Source organism: Daucus carota, chromosome 3 (assembly GCF_001625215.2).
Source record: "Daucus carota subsp. sativus chromosome 3, DH1 v3.0, whole genome shotgun sequence".
NCBI classification, from domain to species: domain Eukaryota; kingdom Viridiplantae; phylum Streptophyta; class Magnoliopsida; order Apiales; family Apiaceae; genus Daucus; species Daucus carota.
In genome coordinates this window covers 60,861,700-60,880,561 of record NC_030383.2, presented here as the reverse complement: position 1 = coordinate 60,880,561, position 18,862 = coordinate 60,861,700, and the positions used below count along the sequence as shown (strand labels likewise).

At 33.4% G+C, this 18,862-nt stretch overlaps 2 protein-coding genes and 1 pseudogene across 3 annotated transcripts; all 3 read right to left on the bottom strand.

Moving 5' to 3' along the window:
• Positions 1-119: 119 nt before the first annotated feature.
• Positions 120-3,072, bottom strand: LOC108213770 (probable ethylene response sensor 1). Its single transcript, XM_017385560.2, has 5 exons — positions 2,109-3,072; positions 1,012-1,380; positions 643-909; positions 431-558; positions 120-323 (listed from the first exon to the last, which is right to left on the bottom strand). Exons 1-5 carry the CDS (start codon positions 3,009-3,011, stop codon positions 230-232), a joined length of 1,761 nt encoding a protein of 586 aa, XP_017241049.1. The 5' UTR covers positions 3,012-3,072; the 3' UTR covers positions 120-229.
• Positions 3,073-9,779: 6,707 nt separating this feature from the next.
• On the bottom strand, positions 9,780-11,950 carry LOC108211672 (uncharacterized). Of its 2 annotated transcripts, XM_017383334.2 has the most exons (3): positions 11,076-11,950; positions 10,494-10,993; positions 9,789-10,366 (listed from the first exon to the last, which is right to left on the bottom strand). In XM_017383334.2, exons 1-3 carry the CDS (start codon positions 11,834-11,836, stop codon positions 10,272-10,274), a joined length of 1,356 nt encoding a protein of 451 aa, XP_017238823.1. In that variant the 5' UTR covers positions 11,837-11,950; the 3' UTR covers positions 9,789-10,271. The 2 variants fall into 2 exon arrangements, with proteins under 2 accessions (XP_017238821.1, XP_017238823.1); XM_017383332.2 differs by having other exon boundaries at positions 9,780-10,993.
• A 138-nt stretch (positions 11,951-12,088) lies between these two features.
• On the bottom strand, positions 12,089-17,972 carry LOC108212865 (ethylene response sensor 1-like; annotated as a pseudogene).
• Positions 17,973-18,862: the final 890 nt, after the last annotated feature.

The window sequence follows — 18,862 nt, the reverse complement described above, 5'->3', positions numbered from 1 at the left end:
AATTAGCGACAGAACCTAGTTATTTGATCACACAAACTTAGCATACAGTATCAAGTTCTCCTAATGAAATTAAATGCAAACTATCAAGTCTGAGAAAGAAAAAAACTAACAATAACTTAACAGACATGTCTGCATATGAACTGACATTGCTATGTAGCCATATTATCGCAGAAGGCTTTACCCAATAACATAGTTGCTAGCAACATTTCTTGTTGAGCCAGTTGGACATTCAGACTCCAAGCCTCACAATAAATGTAACTGTGGTGCCCTTCCCGAGACCTTCACTCTTTATCCAAATGTGACCTCCCATCAGCTTAACAAATCTGAAACCCCAGTACTTTATATGAGAGAGGACTTGCTTAATTATGATAGCAACTTCAGTCAATATATACAACTCAATTAAAGACCAACAATGTAATTAAACTCATACCGTTTGCAGATGGCAAGTCCAAGACCAGGGTGACCTCTGTCATGAGGTAAAGCCCTCTGGGACTCTAAAAACTTTGAGAACACACGGTTAAGGTCTTGAGAGGCGATACCTTGCCCAGAATCTTTGACCTGCAGAAAGGGAAATTAAGAGGGAAAAGGGTGAGTCTCTGTGGGAACGCAGGCAACGTTGTATAACGAGGATTAATTGTCAACCTGCACTAGTAAATAGAAGTGGCTGTCACTTTGCAAAGGGCAAAATTCACGAGTCCTGCAGAGTTCCAAATACTCTGGTGTTGCAACCGAAGCCTCTAGAGAAACTTGACCTTCCTTTGTGAACTTGACAGCATTTCCTACGATGTGTAAAATGACATGGAAGAGACGATTCCTATCACCAATAGCATTAACTGGTAAATCGTTGTCCAAATTCAGTTCAACTGATAACTTCTTTGCAGAAGCTATTGGTTTAATAAAATCCATTCCCTGCATTTAGAGAGAAACAAAAAAACTATAATGAATTTCTAATGAGTCTTTCAGTCTACTAAACATAATAAGCACATGTAAACTTTGAGCTTTAGGTATTACCTCTACGAACAAATCATGAACACTGAAGATATTTGTATCCAATTCCAGACTACCATCATTCAGCCTAGAAAGATCTAGAACATCATCTACTAGTACCGAAAGGAGGTTGCAATTCTTTTGAATAGCCTCCATTAAGAATCTTTGCTCTGGAGTTAATTCTGTTTCCAGAAGTAGGGAAGATAAGATAATCACTGCATGCATAGGCGTCATCATTTCATGCTTTGTAACAGTCAGGAAATATGTGCGAGCATGGATTTCTAGTTCAGCTTCTTGCCGAGCTGACTCCAGTGCAAGATTTTGCTCCATGAGCTGGTTACCAGCTCGCATTGAAGCTTCCAGGATTTCAGCATGAGAAAGAGCAACAGCGACCTGTACCGGGTAGTCAGTATAATAAGCACAGGAAAAGACAATTCATGACAATTCTATATTCCACATTAAGGCATCTTCAAGAATATTTAAAGTTTAATTTCTCCTTCTCTGCCTCAACAATTTCCGCATCTCTGCTGACTGCAATTCAACCTTTCTATGACCTTACAAAGGTAACTAGAACCTATCTCCTCCCTCCTCCCGTCAAGGCATTCATTGAAACATATTCTCCATTGGAGTGCTGTCTCAGATCATAAGCCTAATTTCCACACTCTCAAAAGTTTACTGTCAAGTATAGTTTGATGTAATGTTGATAATGATTCAGCAATTTTTTTACATCTTTACCCTTGGGTTGCGCTGTCACCAGAAAAGGCAAGTGTATGTCTATTTAGCAACAGATCACTTTTTACCAAATGTCTGAGGTTGGCTTTCACGTAGTGTTAATTGAGAAATGTAACAAACAAGATTAAACTTTTTTCTTTTCCAATTTCAGTTTTTCAAGGACATGTCAGGATTCTATTAAGCAAACTTAAAGAGCATAAATGTGACAGAAATAAATCTTAACCAGTAAAGGTATGTACATTATATTAACAAATTAGTAATTAAAATTGAAGCTTTAGTACAAGAATTCCGAATAGCTCTGTCAAGTAAAAGTATATTTATCAAATTGTTGTGATAATAAACATATAACATGGAACGTGTGGAATCAAATAGGAAGAATTACCACTGACCTGATCAGCAGCCACTTCGACCAGTTCTAATTCATGTCTGTGCCATCTTCTTAAGCCATCCAGAGGAAGAATTAAAACCATAATGGCATAAAGGTTTGCATTGAATTCAGGGCCATCATAAAATTCATATTCTGAATGTTTTAGAAGTGGTACCCGAACAGCAACAATCTCTGGCGGATAATCAGTTCTCACATCACATCTGATCTTTGCCAGCGGGCTTGTATGTGGAATCCTCATTGCTTTAGCACTATTAAATATTTCAGTGACTGCAGGGACATGAATTGGCACACAGTAGCCAAAGCACATCAGACTGCTCAAGGAGTGAGTAAGTTCCATACTTAGATTTCTTCGTGATGGCATCCATAGTGCACATTCCACAAGATCTAAAATCCTGCCTAGCTCAGTAAGAGCAGTTTCCAAAATAGTATGTTTGTCCAGAGTACTTCTAATTCTACGAGTCAGCATTCTAACATGTCGTGCAGATTCTTTGTCTCTTATAATTAGGCATTTTTCTTTGTCAAGCTCTTCAGCCTTACGCTTAAGAATCACTTCATGTCTCTTCAGACTTAGCAAGTCAGGAATAATGTGAACGAGCATTATAGCTGTTACAGATGATACAACAGCAGTAGAAAACTTTGTTACTGCCATCAATTTGGCAACAGTTTTAGAGTGATTTGACACTGTCCACAGATTTATAAAGTGAGTTGCTCCACAGAGAAGGATGAATGCACCAAACAACAATAAGACCCGCGTATATGAGGAGATTTTCGATCTGTTGGCAAAATAAAGAAGTTCCAAGGTAATGAAGATATATGCAAAGGAGATCATGATGTCCGAGAAATACTGGTATTGCATTAGAACTCCATCAGGAGTAGGAGGCTCAATGCGGTCACAGGTCTGCATCTTAGTAGCCCAATAAAGCTGCAAAAATTAACATAAATAAAAAAATATATATATAATGTGCATTGCTAGAATTCAAACCAGTCTATAATAACAGCATATATCTTCAACAGTTAATTAAAGGGAATTTCTAAAGGAACTACAGATCAAAGAAGCGATTTCTTTAAAGAGATTATAAATGCAACCAATTGCATTAGTAACTATGCGTCAATTGAGTATTGTCACAAACATATTATTGACTTAAGCTAGATCATAGCTAGATCACCTGACCCTTATAACTATATGGACGAATTATAGATCCTACTGCATTAAAAATTGTCTATGTTTAGCAAGTAACTCGGAAATGTTACTGTTGTATAATGTTCAGAATGTAACCAAAAAATCATACCATATTAGACACCGGACTCAGCAAAATATATTACTGATATCATATATCAGTTACCTAAAATGTCAAAGGAATGCAGAACAAAATGAGCTTAAGTAACGATAGACAACAGCAAGAATCAATTTATCTGGAATCCGGTGCAAACAAATCTCATTGCACTACTGTAGAACCAATATTTATAGGCAGAAGTGGATTCGAATCTTCACTGAATAAACCCCACTGCATAAATTCTGTGCAGTCCGAAATGGTGATCAAAACAACAATGCCGAGTTTAGTACAAATAAATGTTTTACACTTCAATAAGAAATTCTATTTAACCTGATTGAAGTCCGAAATAGCGAAATTCAATATACCTGGCACTATTTCGCGTATACTCTATGATTGTTGTTATAGTTAAAATAAGCCAACTAAAATATTTGAAGTTCAAGATTTAGGCATCTTAGAAATTAAAATGACTATTTTCACATAACTTAACTAAAAGATGGAAAAACATCTCAATCAAATACAGTTTAGGGATAATTAGAATCACACATATAATAGGGATGTTACATATAATATACTTTATACTTGCCCAATTTCTTATAGAAACCATGCTTGAATTTCAGAAGATAATTCAGATTGCACCCAAAACAGGAGAGAGATTAGAGTAGAAATGCTTGCACTGTACCCTCTTCAAGTACAAAGACAACAGAGAATTAAATTGATGAAAAAAAATTAAATCTTGAATTTTATGTGACCAGGAGAAACAAGTACAAAGGATTCAGCTGCAAAGTCAGATCATTCAATATATCAAATAATTTTAATCATTTAAAAAATGCATGCAAACATGGTAGACATACCTTGAATAAGAAATGATGATACCGGATCAAGTGGTGTAAATTTTTTTGTTTTAGTCTTTTAAAATTATTTTATGTCTCCAAGTCGGTGTCTCCAACATCAGGTAGTCTAGCATATACTAGTACAGTATAAGTAAAATGTGAGAATATGTGAATGTGAAAGTTATTCACCCGTAAACATATATTTGTCCGTTAGTATAACAGAAAGTGTCTGCCAGCTAGATATAACGTATATAAAATGTCTCTTAAAAAAAATATGAAGTTGTTGCCAGCTAAATATAATGTGAAAAAAAATGTGAAGTTGCTGCCAGCTAGATATAACGTATACACAATATGTCATTTAAAAAATGTAAAATTATCAATGACATTGATTGTAAATTTTGAAATTTTCATCAATGTGACATCTGGTTATCAAAACAAGTAACGTATAGTATATTTGTCTGTTTGTATAATAGAAAATGTATACAGCTAAGCATAAGGTATACACAAAAAAGGTTGTTTCTAGTTGAATCAAGTGTGTAAAAGTCGAAATTTTTAATAAAAATTATACAATTATTGAAATGAATATGTCATTGCATCATAATATCGCCTACCTACAAAATATGACATAAGTTCAAAAGTCAAACTAGAACAAAAAAAATCACCAAATTTTATTGTTAACGAGTCAAACTATTCATAACTATATTCATATCATAGTACAAGTTATAATAATATATAATTTAAATATACAGATAATATATGTCATGTATATATATATATATATATATATATATATATTAGATGAATTTATGTATATTAAAAATATTTATTATTAATTACTCTAAATCTTTATTATTATTATTATTATTATTATTATTATTATTATTATTATTATTATTATTATTATTACTACTACTACTACTACTACTACTACATTATCATTATACATTTTTTTTATTAAAAATGTGGCAAGTTCATGAATAAATAAATATTTTATTCTAACAAAAATAAAATAAACAAAAAATGGTATGAATTATTGAATTATGTAGATATATATAATAACAATATTTTTTTATGAATACTAAATTTTAATAACCGAACATAAGTATAGTTTGTAGTTTAGTATCCATAATTTTAATTTTGATTATCTTTTGATCCTCATAAAATTTTTAACTTAATTGATATGAGAGGTTAGATACTTAAATATAATATTAAAATAATTCATTTGTTTAAAATTCAATTCAGGCCGCTAACAATATATTGAACTTAGTTTTTTAATATTTATTTTTAACATATAGATATAGAGTTCTAAAAATTTCAATATATTTTATTTTAAAATTATTAAAAATATATAGATATAATAATTTGAACTTCCAAAATTATATCATTCGAAATTAATCTTTTTTGATGAGGTTTTAGGCTGGTACATATAACTAAACATTCCCCAACCTCATTCTATGCGAACTTATAGCATTATTTATGTGATATAATTACATCACACTTTATATATCCATATTCATAAGGCTTGGGCTGCCCAAGAGGCCCAGAAATCTCCAGACCTTATTAACTCTTCACAAGCCCACCATCTACTTTATTTTCCTTTTCTCAAACAGTGCCCACTCAATTAGTACCAATATGTTCTCAAACAGTGCCCACTCAATTAGTACCAATATGTTCGTCCAATTCATGCTCTGAGTTTCTTTCATTCTCATGTTTAGTTACCTCAATACAATAGAAAATCTTAATAACTTGAAAACTCAAACCAGTCCATAATAACAGCCTAAACCAGAAAATCTCATTGGCCGGATCATAGCTAGCTCAACTGACCCTTATAATTTATGGAAGAATTATAGATCCTATTGCATTAAAGATTGTCTATGTTTAACAAGTAACTCGAAAATGTTACTGTTGTATATTGTATATGATGTAACTAGAAAATCATACCATATTAAACACCGGACTCAACAAGATATATTACGGATATCATAGACGACGGACTCAACAAGATATATTACCGATATCATAGACGAAGTATCAGTTACCCAAAATGTCAGAGGCATGCAGAACAAAATGAGTTCAAGTGAGGATAGACAACAACAAGAATCAATTTATCAGGAGTCCGGTGCAAACAAATTTCATAGCACTACTGTAAAACCAAAATTTATAGGCAGAAGTGGAATCAAATCTTCACAGCTGCATAACTTCTATGCAGTCCGAAATTGTGAGTAGTATAAATACATGTTTTCTTCAATGAGATACTCTATTTCGTGTACACTTTATGATTGTTGTTACAGTTTAAATAAGCCAACTAAATTATTTGAAGTTCAAGATATAGGCATCATAGAAATTAAAATGATTATATTCCAAAAACTTAACTACAAGAAGGAAAAACATCTCAATCAAATAATTAGCATCACACATATAATATACTTTATACTTGCCCAATTTCTTATAGAAACCATGTTGAATTTCAGAAGATTGCACCCAAAACATGAGAGAGATTAGAGTAGAAATAGCAAAGATAAACAAATGTTGAATTGTACCGTCTTCAAGTGCAAAGACAACGGAGAATAAAATTGCTGAATAGAAAATCTTGGAATTTATGTGACCAGGAAAAACAAGTACAAAAGATTCATCTGCAAATTAATCAGATCATTCAATACATCAAGTAAGAAATGATGATACTGGTTCAAAAGTGGTGTAAATTTTTATTTCAGTTTTTTAAAATTATTTTATATCCCCAAGCCTCTGTCTTCAACATCCGATAGTCTAGCGGATACTAGTATGATAAAAAATTTATTTCAGTTTTTTAAAATTATTTTATATCTCCAAGCCTCTGTCTTCAACATCCGATAGTCTAGCAGATACTAGTATGATACAGGTATAAGTAAAATGTGAGAGTCTGTAAATGTGAAACATATTCACCAGCAAACATATATTTGTCGGTTAGTATAACAGAAAATGTCTGACAGTTAAATATAACGTACACAGAAAATGTCATTTAAAAAAAAATGTGAAGTTGCTGCTAGCTAAATATAACGTATACAAAGAATGCCACTTGAAAAAAGTGTGAAATCATCAGCGATTGACATCTGGTTTATCAAAATAAATATTTTAACTAAAATAGTGTAAATTTGAAATTATCAGCAAATGTCATCAAAACAAGTGTAAATACAGTATATTTCAGTTTTTTAAAATTATTTTATATCTCCAAGCCTCTGTCTTCAACATCCGATAGTCTAGCAGATACTAGTATGATACAGGTATAAGTAAAATGTGAGAGTCTGTAAATGTGAAACATATTCACCAGCAAACATATATTTGTCGGTTAGTATAACAGAAAATGTCTGCCAGTTAAATATAACGTACACAGAAAATGTCATTTAAAAAAAAATGTGAAGTTGCTGCCAGCTAAATATAACGTATACAAAGAATGCCACTTGAAAAAAGTGTGAAATCATCAGCGATTGACCTCTGGTTTATCAAAATAAATATTTTAACTAAAATAGTGTAAATTTGAAATTATCAGCAAATGTCATCAAAACAAGTGTAAATACAGTATAGTATATTTGTCAGTAGTATATTTGTCTGCTAGTATAATAAAAAATGTATACAGCTAAGTATAAAGTATACATAGAATGTATATCACCCTAAAGGGGAGGGTTCTGGTACAAACTTACAAACTTACAAACTTTTTTTGTTCAACACATATATAACTTGAGTTCAACATTTTTCTTAAATATTTTGTTGAACATCTATTAAAATAGTGGTGGAGAAGTACATAAACCAATTTTTAAATGTAAGAACTAAGGTAAACATGTTATATAACTAATATTTATGTTTCTAGACCCTACCCAAACCCCAGAGGTATAGTTTAAACATCTTTTTAGATATATTCAACACAATGATAATTAGTGTTCAACACCCGATGTTGAACCCCAGTTATAAATGTGTTGAAAACGCGATTTATTTATGCGCTATTTTTAAAAATTGTGATGTTTTTTGAAGAATTTTCAACATGGATACTTTATATAACTAAGGATTAACACGATGGAAGAATAAAAAAAAGTTTGTAAGTTTGTAACTTAAAAAAGTTTTTATTTGATCTGAGTTAATTTATCATTAACATAAGCTAAGCATAAGATATACACAAAACGTGTACCACCTTAAGAGTTAAATTATCATTAACATAAAATAATCTTTCTAAATAATATTTATATTCCATTTCAAAAGAAATATTTTTATAATTAATTAACCAAGTATTTAAAAGCCCAAACTTTAAAAAATTATATACAATTATTTAAAAATGAATATGTCATTGCATCATAATGTTCGCCTACCTAAAAAATATGAAATAGAAGAATACTGAAGTCAGACTAGAAAAAAGAATCACCCAATTCTATTCTTATCAAGTCAAACTATTCATAATTATATCACACATTCATATACTATACTGTTCTAATATCTACTACTTTTTTATATAATAATATTTATTAAAATTCTGTGTGATCAGACTAGCAGAACCAACTTCATAAGGCTTGGGCTACCCAAGAGAGCTCCACCGACCTTATTAACATTGTCACAAGCCCACCACCTAATTTATTTTCCTTTTTTCAAACAAGGCCCAATCAATTAGTACTAATATGTTAGTCCAATTCATGCTCTTACATGTTTAGAACTTGGAAACAATCACAGAGGAATTTATGTGACCTAGAACAAGTACAAAGGATTTAGCTGCAAAGTTAGATCATTGACATGCCTGGTATAAGAAATGGTAATATTAAATTTGTTAGTATAATTTTTATTTTACTTCTTTAAAATTATTTATCTGTTATCTTCACGCCCGGTCGACAAGTATTATATGTCACGCATATAAATATAACATATGCAGAAAACGTGTATCATTCGACTAGAAATACGACACAATTATAAGTAAAATATGAAATTGTCAACGTTCACTTGAAAAGAAATATGTGGCATCTTGTTAAACAATTATTGCATTTAAAATAACGTATAAATTATCTGCTAGCAACCGTCTTCAACACAGATATAATGAAATGCGAAATGGTCAACATTCACGGATAAAGATAACCCGATTATTAAAACAAATATTTCATCTCAAATAAAATATTAAATATTTGTCCGGCTAGCATAAAGAAAATGTGGGTGTTTGTGTATGGCTTAAAAGCCCAGCTTCTGGTTTATAAGTTAGAAGCACTTAAGTCGTACCGTTTGTGTAAAAAGTCAAAAAACACTTATAAAAAGTTAGGAATGCTAACTTTTGTTTCAAGACTTCTACTTATTTCTCAAACACTTTAATCATTTATAAGTCTTAATTTGTTTGTAACTTTTACTCCACTTTTTTATTTTAAGCAAGAAACATTTATTCTAATCTCACCCAAACGGCCCCATGTCTGTCATGTAAGTCCAACGTATACAAATATAAAATGTAAAATTGTCATATTCACATATGAGGAACATTGTGTTTATTAAAACAAGCATCTCATCAAAATAGCTAGTACTGTGATTTGTGTTATCAACAAGAACCAGAGCTTTTTCGAGATCAGATAACAAATAAAATCCAAGTAAGGAGAGTTCAGAATCACAAATATTAGAGATGGTTTGGATTTTTATTTACACTGCCTTGTATTCTGGAAAAATACAGATAATCAATCTAAATACAGCTTGACATTACGAGCATAAATCAGGATGAGCATGTTGGATTACAAGGTGTACATTGCAGGACTGGCTGATTGAACGTATCTGCAACACATCTCTGACATGGTAGGAACCTCTTCTTGTTTAGAACAAAGGTGAGGCCGTGCTGGTGAGCCTCAATCTTGATATTTGTAGCGCCAAACTTGACCTTTGAGTAGCGAAGGAACTGATCCATGCATTCACCAAAATGAAAGGATAGATCACAAACATCACAATGGTAGAACCAATGGTCCGCGTCTATCTCTTGGGAGCAAAATTCACACTCGTATTCATGAGGATGATCTTTTATTTGGTCGGGAGAATATATCAAGTGAAGGGGGTGGGGATCCCATGGATGTGTCACTGTCAGCGGCTTAAGAGCACATTTTGTATGTAAGGAAAAATTACAACCCAACGCATACGAATAACAATTAAGCACACTGCCACACTTCCGTGTTTTTCTGTTGCAAGCAATACAATTAAATCGGTTAAAAAAATCATCTCTTAGTACAAGAAGGTGATGATGAGCTTGGTGTTTGATTTCTCTGGGTAAAACAACACAGCCTATGTCAAGATTCACACTGTCACCTTGGTGCCAAGGAATGTCAACTTGCACTTGTGTCCCATTTCTTAAACATCTACAATAAGCGCAAGACCAGAGATCATAAACACTGTCTTGAATTCCCACGAGCTTGCATGGATAGCCTTTCTTGTGAGTCATCATCTCTTTTGGAAATTGGGCACAATGTCTGTGGAGGACATAGTTACATTCTCTGCATTCAAAGAATACATCATCATTAGTAAATATAGAATCAGTGCACCCGTTACAGATTGGCGACTTTCCTTCCTCATCAAGGCTACTTAGTTCACTTTTGTTTTTGAGTAAAAGTTGATGGTTGTGGCTCCAGTGGTTTATATGACTAGGAGGAGTCACAGCATCATCCTCCAACCATTTTATATGATGAGGAGGTGTCACAGTATCATCGTCCAACCATGAAATGCTCTCCTTCTTAATACATTGCTGCAACAGCGGGTCATGCTCTGGCACCGGGATTTGCACAGAATCTCTATAAGGATAGTCGGGCTCCCTGCAAGATATATAGCATTTAGAAGAAGACCATCTAAGTATTTCAGACAAATAAATTTGTAAAAGGAAAATGGAAATCTGACTTGTAAGGCGGAGGCGATGTAGCACATTTGGTGTGGGCAAAGAATCTGCAGCTGAGACAGTAGTAGAGCCAGTCAGTAGGGTCCAATTCCTTGTTGCATATTCTGCAGGGCTTTGGAAATGAACGATAATTTTGTGGAAGAGAATATGCTAATGTAAGAGGATGCTTGTGGTGAATTTCACATTCGAGCACAGCTTGTAATTTACTGCAGCCGAGGTGAATCCAGAACGGACATGTGTAGCACATATAAGAAAAGTCAGTATCCACCGAATGGCAGACATCACATCGAAAATTTGATAACCTGGGTACTAAGGTTAACTTGTGAGCATGATAAGGAGTGGATATATGAGTGTCAGTTAAAGGTAAAACGCAGGCCACACAAATCTGATATCCATTCGGACATATATGACAATAGTACGCAAACGATTTCAGTTCGATACCACATACATTACATGAACCAGGTATTGTTGGCCGTTTCTGTAGAAGCAGAACATGATATTTGTGACCTGAATGCTTGAGTTCAAGGGGTAACAAAGCACAAGTTTTGTGAAGAAAGAAATGAGCACAATCATTATCTTTTTCAGCACTAGAAAAGTTAACACAATGATAAACAACACCTGATTTATGTAGGAGTAAGCCGCATACATAACAGAGATCATCCTCACGAGCATGATAATCCTCATTCTTTATCAATTTATGATCATGAACCTTACCACTGAAGCGGTGGTGTGTTGTGATTACAATGTCTTCTAAGCTCGACATGTATAATGAGATCAAATATTAATAAGAAAAAAAAGATAAAATGTCATCAATTTTCATAACGAATTCAGTCCAAAGTCTACCTGATATTTATAATGTGTGCATTTGTGTATATAATTAAATATGCTAAGCATATACAACTTACAAGCAAGTAATAAAGCGCACAAAAATTTAAAAAGCAAGTTTTTGAGATATTAATAGGAAGAATATAAAGAAATGGATATTATATTGACATTATTAAGAAACTTGCAAGTTGAGAAAAGCACACAATAATTTGTATATATAATTAAATATGCTAACCATATAAAACTTACAAGCAAGTACTAAAGCGCGAAAAAAAGTAAGAGCAAGTTTTTGAGATACTAATGGGAAGAATAAAAAGAATTGAATATTATTGTTATTATTAAGAAACTTGCAAGTTGAGAAAAGCACACAATAATTTGTTCAATATTGGATATTTGTTTTACTTAGGCTAATATATGTGTTTGGTTTGGTAATAATTATATCCTCAGGAAAAATTGGTTAATTTTGACCTCATTTTCGATCGAAACTAATTCTGATCGGTGTCTGTCAAATATATAGTTGGCCAAATATAAAGTGCGCGAAATTAGTGGAAGATAACCGCGGATGAAAATCAATAATATTTTCGACCTATTTCGTATGCAATCGAAATATTTCCCTCCAATAAAAAGATGAAGCACACCATTTCGAACCATAATAATTTTTAAATAATTGAATCATTTTTTTCTCTTGTTTATCTTGAAATACCTTCAATTTTTATTTCTACACACGTCGCTTTTTTGGAGAAAATAGTTTTTAGGTGGCTATTTTGCTGCTTAATATTGGCCAAGATTTCAATTTTTCATTTTGTGATATAGCCGAAAGCAATATATTCAGCCGAAATAAGTTGAATTATTTCGTAAAAATGCCGTGATGGATAACATAAATTTGACTGACTGCGGTCAAAATTACTGCTAGAAAATAGAAATCCCAGTACACTTTTCCTTTCAATAGTCGTGTGTTCTGATTTTTTGCCTCTATTTCTCTCTTTTTTCTCCTTTTTTGCTCCACAAGCTCATATTTTTGTATGAAATTTCCTTAAAAACTCAAGTAGGTAATTTATTTTAATCAATAAAAATTCATATATGCTTGTGTTATCTTAATTATCGTAATTATAATAATATTTATATAATAATGAATTCATTATATTAGTATAGTTATTCCACCTTATCGAGTCGAGCTCGACAAACCTCGACTCGAGTTCTTAATCGAGCCTAAAATTTTGTTGGAGCTCAAAAGAGCTCGCCTCGAATTACAGCCCCAGATTTATAAACTTAATTTGTTTTAGAAGATGTGGGAACTGGGAAGCATATGCCGGACGAGTAGCTCTGGAAGAAAGTGTACTATTGGCCGTTTATATAGACCTGATTTTTCTGACTTTAATGCTTGAATTCAAGGGATACAAGAGCACAGATTTTGTGAAGAAAGAAATGAACACAATCATCAAAGTTTACACAATGATAAACGCCGCCTGATTTATATACATGTAAGCCGAAACTGTGAAGTGTAGGCCATAACAGAGATCACCCTCAGGAGCATGATAATCTCACTCTATTATCTATATCAATTTATGATCATGAACCCTGTCATCTAAATAATGTGCTGTGATTACAACTTCTTCTAAGCTGGACATGTATGATGATATCAGATTATTTTTTATTAAAACTGTTACGAATTTAGTAAATAGTTAAGTCGAAGATTATTTATTCACTATTGAAAGGCTACTTTTTATTTATATTTATATATTTAAATAAATTCAAGCAATCAAGCAAATCAGATACCAATATGTTCAACCTACTGTGCAAGAAAGTGATTAAAATACCAGACACACAAAGAATATTTGAATTTTTTTTATTATTATTAAGAAACTTGCTAGTTCCGAAAAGAATACTTTAGAATTAATTTTATATTAAATTTTTATTTCCTTGTTCTTTTTGTTTGATTTTTTTGATAAGTTAGTCGAACAGATTCTATCTTATATTCAGGGTCTGGCTCTCAGTAAGTCAGTAAGTATTCGAGTAATCAAGAATTCTAGCTAATTTTACTTATTCATTCATTTGAAATTGTATATACCAGGTCACTACAATTTAAGAAAACCTAAGTTATTAAATTTTGTCATACATGATAATACACTTAAATCAAGGAGAATAGATGACCTAGTTCTCGATTTGGCTATTTTCTTTATACTACTTAGATTAGGAGCAACAAATAAAAATAATGTTTTTAAAAAATTCTATAACTAATTGGGTGTATTGATTTTAAAGGACTTAAAAATGTACCGATCTAGCTAGTACCAATTATATGAACTGAGCTAATGAACTGTGGTGCCCTTGCCGAGGCCTTCACTCCTTATTTAAATGTGATCTCCCATGAGGTTAACAAATCTGAAATGCCGGTATTTATGTGATGGAGAGGACTTGTTTGATCATCAAAGCAAGTCCCAAACAATTTATACAAATCAATTAAAGAGAAGTACAGGATGAACGATTTAATTTTACTCGTACCGTTTGCAGATGGCAAGTCCCATACCAAGGTGACCTCTGTCGTGAGGTGATGCCCTCTGGGACTCTAAAAAATTTGCACATACAAGATGGAGGAGATCTTGAGATGCGATACTTTGCCGAGAATCGTTGACCTGCAGAATGGGAAATCAGGAGGGAGAAGGGTGTGTCTCTGTGTGGAGGCAAGCAAAGTTGAATTCTTCTCGTGTAAACATTTAGTAGCAAATATTATTTTTAACTAAAAAATATGATGAGGTTTAAGTGTCCAACCTGCACTGGTGAAGAATTAGCTATCACTTTGCAAAGTGTAAAATTCAGAAATCCTGCAGAGTTCCAAATACTCTGGTGTTGCAACCAAAGCCTCTAGAGAAACTTGACCTTCCTTTGTGAACTTGATAGCATTTCCTATGATGTGTAAAATGACATGCAGGAGACATTTCCTATCACCAATAGCATTAAAAGGTGAATTGCTGTCCAAATTCAAATTCAATGATAACTTCTTTGCAGAAGTTATTGGTTTAATTAAATTTATCACCTGCATTTAGAGAAAAACAATAACATTATAATGATTTCCAAACGAGTCTGTCAGTCTAATAAATATATGGAAATCTAACATTAGAGCTTTCAGTATTATGTCTACCAACATATCATGAACACTGAAGATATTTGTGTCTAATTCCAGGCTACCATCATTTAGTCGAGAAAGATCTAGAACACCATCTATCAGTACCAAGAGCAGGCTGCAATTCTTTTGAATGGTCTCCATAAGAAGTCTTTGATCTGGAGTTAATTCTGTTTCCAGAAGTAGTGCGGATAAGATAATCACTGCATGCACAGGTGTCATCATTTCATGCTTTGTAACACAGTAACATTTAGATAATCTGTGCGAGCTTGAATTTCTATCTCAGCTTCTTGCCGAGCTGACTCCAGGGCAAGATTTTGCTCCATGAGCTGGTTACTAGTTCGCATGAAATCTTCCAGGATTTCAGCGTGAGAAAGAGCAACAGCAGCCTGTATAGGTTACCGTATAATAAGCACAAGAAAAGACAATTCACGACAATTCTATATTCCACTAAAACTACCAAAAACAATTGGAATGTATGATCACTCAAATTTTCATTACTTAGCTGAGCTGAAAACAGTTATCTATTACTTAGCTAGTGATGCCATGGTTTATTATGAGTACGAAAGGACTTGATGGAGCTGAGTGTAGAGACTATACGAAAGGACTTGATGGAGCTGGGTGTAGAAACTGAAAGTTCATCGTTGCATCTAATCACTCTTTTAAGGTCTAAGGAGTGTCAGATTTCCTAATATATAATTACTTCACTTATCCTAGATGTTGCATCTGATCTCATTTTTAACCTCTTCAATAATATTTGAATATTAACTTTTCCGTTCTCCACTTTACCAATTGCCGCATCTCTGCTGAATGCAATTCTACCTCTTCTACTTTTGTATGACGCTACAAAGGTAACAAGAACCTATCTCTTCCGTCCTCCCAGTAAGGCATTCATTCAAATTCTTCTCCACCGGAAAGTACACTTTGATGTAACGTTGACAATGATTAGGTAATCCTTTCCCATCTTTACCCTTGGGTTGGGCTGTCACCAGAAAAGGCAACCGTATGTCTATTTTGCAATAACTCACATTTTACAAAATGTCTGAGGTTAGCTTCCACGTAGATTTACTGAGATAATAATGGATTTCGTAAGTAATTAAGAAGTGTCAAAAAAACAAGATTGCACAGTTAAATAACTATCATAAACTTCGTAAGAATTCTAATACGCTGCTTGGAGAATATTTTTATAACAAATTGATGTACAAATATGACATAAATAAATCTTAACCAGTAAGAGTATGTACTTGTCAGAGGAGAAGTTCTTAACAAACTACCAAGGTTTTAGTAATAAAAAATTGAAGCCGCCACATAAGAATCCTGGACAACTTTATATGCCTCAGAAATGTTGTGGTAATAAACATATGAGGAGGAACATGTGGAAGCAAATAGGAGAAGATAACAAGTACAACTGACCTGATCAGCAGCCACTTTCACTCGTTCTAATTCGTGTCTGTGCCATCTTCTTAAGCCGTCCAGAGGAAGAATTAAAACCATAATGGCATAACATCTTGCATCGAGTTCAGGACCATCATACAATTCATACTTTAAATGTTTTAAAAGAGGTACGCGGACAGCAGCAACCTCAGGTGGATAGTCATTTCTCACATCACATCTGATCCTAGCCAGCGGGCTTGTATGTGGAATCCTCATTGCTTCAGCGCTATTAAATACTTCACTGACTACAGGGACATGAATTGGCTCAGAGTAGTCAAAAGACATCAGGCTGTTCAAAGAATGAGTAAGTTCCATACTTAGAGTTCTTCGTGATGGCATTCAGAGTGCGCATCCTGCAAGATCTAAAATCCAGCCTAGCTCAGTAAGAGTAGTTTCCAGAATAGTATTTTTGTCAAGGGTACTTCTGATTTTACGAGTCAGCATTCCAACATGTCGTGCATATTCTTCTTCTCTTATAATTAAACATTTTTCTGTGTCAAGCCCTTCACCCTTATGCTTAAAAATCATTTCATGTCTCTTCAGACTTAGCAAGTCAGGAATAATGTGAATGAGCACTAAAGCTGTTACAGATGATAAAATAGCAGTAGACAACTTTGTCACAGCCATCAATTTGGCAACATTTATAGATTGGTTTGACCCTGTCCACAAATTTAAGAAGTGATTTGCTCCACAGAGAAGAATAAATGCACCAAACAACAACAAGACCCTTGTATATGAGGAGATTTTTGATCTATTGGCAAAATAAAGAAGTTCCAAAGTAATGAAAAAATATGCGAAGGCGATCATGATGTCTGACAAATACTGGTATTGCACTAGAACTTCATCGTGCCAAGGAGGCTGAATGCAGTTGCAGGTGCATCTTAGAAGCCCTATAACTCTGCAAAAAATTAATATGAATAAATATTGTAATGTGCATTACTAGAATTCAAGCCAGTCTATAAAACGGCATAAACCTTCAGCAGTCAATAAAAAAAGAAAACTTTCTACCTAAACTATGCATAATAACGGCATTAGAAAGATTATAAATGCAACCAGATATTGACTTTCAGCATATCGTAGCTACATAACCAGATCCCTTAAAACCATACGGAGGACTTGTAGATCCTATCGAATAAAGAATTGCATATGCTTAGCAATTAGCTTGTAAATGTTATAATTTTATACCGTTTACAATATAACTAGAACTCACACCATATCAAACACCAAAGTCAGCAAAATAAATATTCCCGAATTTATATCAGTTACCCAATTTGCCAATAAGACAAGCAGAACAAGATGAGTATAAGTAAGGATAGACAATCACAAGATCAATTCATCCTGTAAACAAAACCTCATTGCACATATATACATGATTTAAGCAATGTTCTATGCTAGAAGTAACTTTGTCACAGGCTGCACATTCAATGAGAAATTCTGTTTAAACTTTAACCTGATTGAAGTCTGAAATTGTGGAATTCGAGATACCTGGCACTATTTCGTGCACACTTTACAGTTGTTCTTACAGTTCAAAAAAGAGGCATCATAGCATGTTAAAATGACCCTTTGCAGTAAAATTTACTCCCCGTCCCCCTCATTGTATACGTTTGGGAAGGTGCGCAGGAGGGTTCGGCAAGCATTTTAAGAGGGTTTGACACGTATTTTAAGGATTTATAAAGTATAGTTTGATAAAAAAAAAATGGGAAATCTACAAAACTACCTACCTTTTCTTTTATTGTTTTCAAAAATACTACCTTCCAGAATTATTTTTAAAAATACCTTTTCATAAAAAAAAAAATTCAAAAATACTGTTTGCAACTTTTGCAACCTCATTTGTAATTGCATATATGGTTGCATATGGTTGTATTCAGTTGCATATGGTTGCATTCAGTTGATTCTATTGTAATCTAATGGCCCCGCCAGGGGCACACCATACATCTGTTGTTACTTACAGTTTTCAGTTGCATTTAGTTGCAACTGAGGTTGCAAAAGTTGCAACTGCAGTTGCAACCTCATTTGCAACTTTTGCAACCTCATTTGCAACTATATATAGTTTTCAGTTGCATTTAGTTGCAACTGAGGTTGCAAATGAAGTTGCAACTGCAGTTGCAAAAGTTGCAACTGCAGTTGCAAGTTCATTTGCAACCTCATTTGCAACTTTTGCAACCTCATTTGCAACTTACAGTTTTCAGTTGAACTAGTTGCAATTGCAGTTGCAACAGTTGCAACATTCCATTTTTATTTGCAACTTTTGCAACCTCATTTGCAACTTTTGCAACCTCATTTGCAACTTTTACGGCTGCGCCGCCCAAGGTTGCAACAGTTGCAACAGTTGCAACTTTCCATTTTTATTTGCAACTTTTGCAACCTCATTTGCAACTTTTGCAACCTCATTTGCAACTTTTGCGGCTGCGC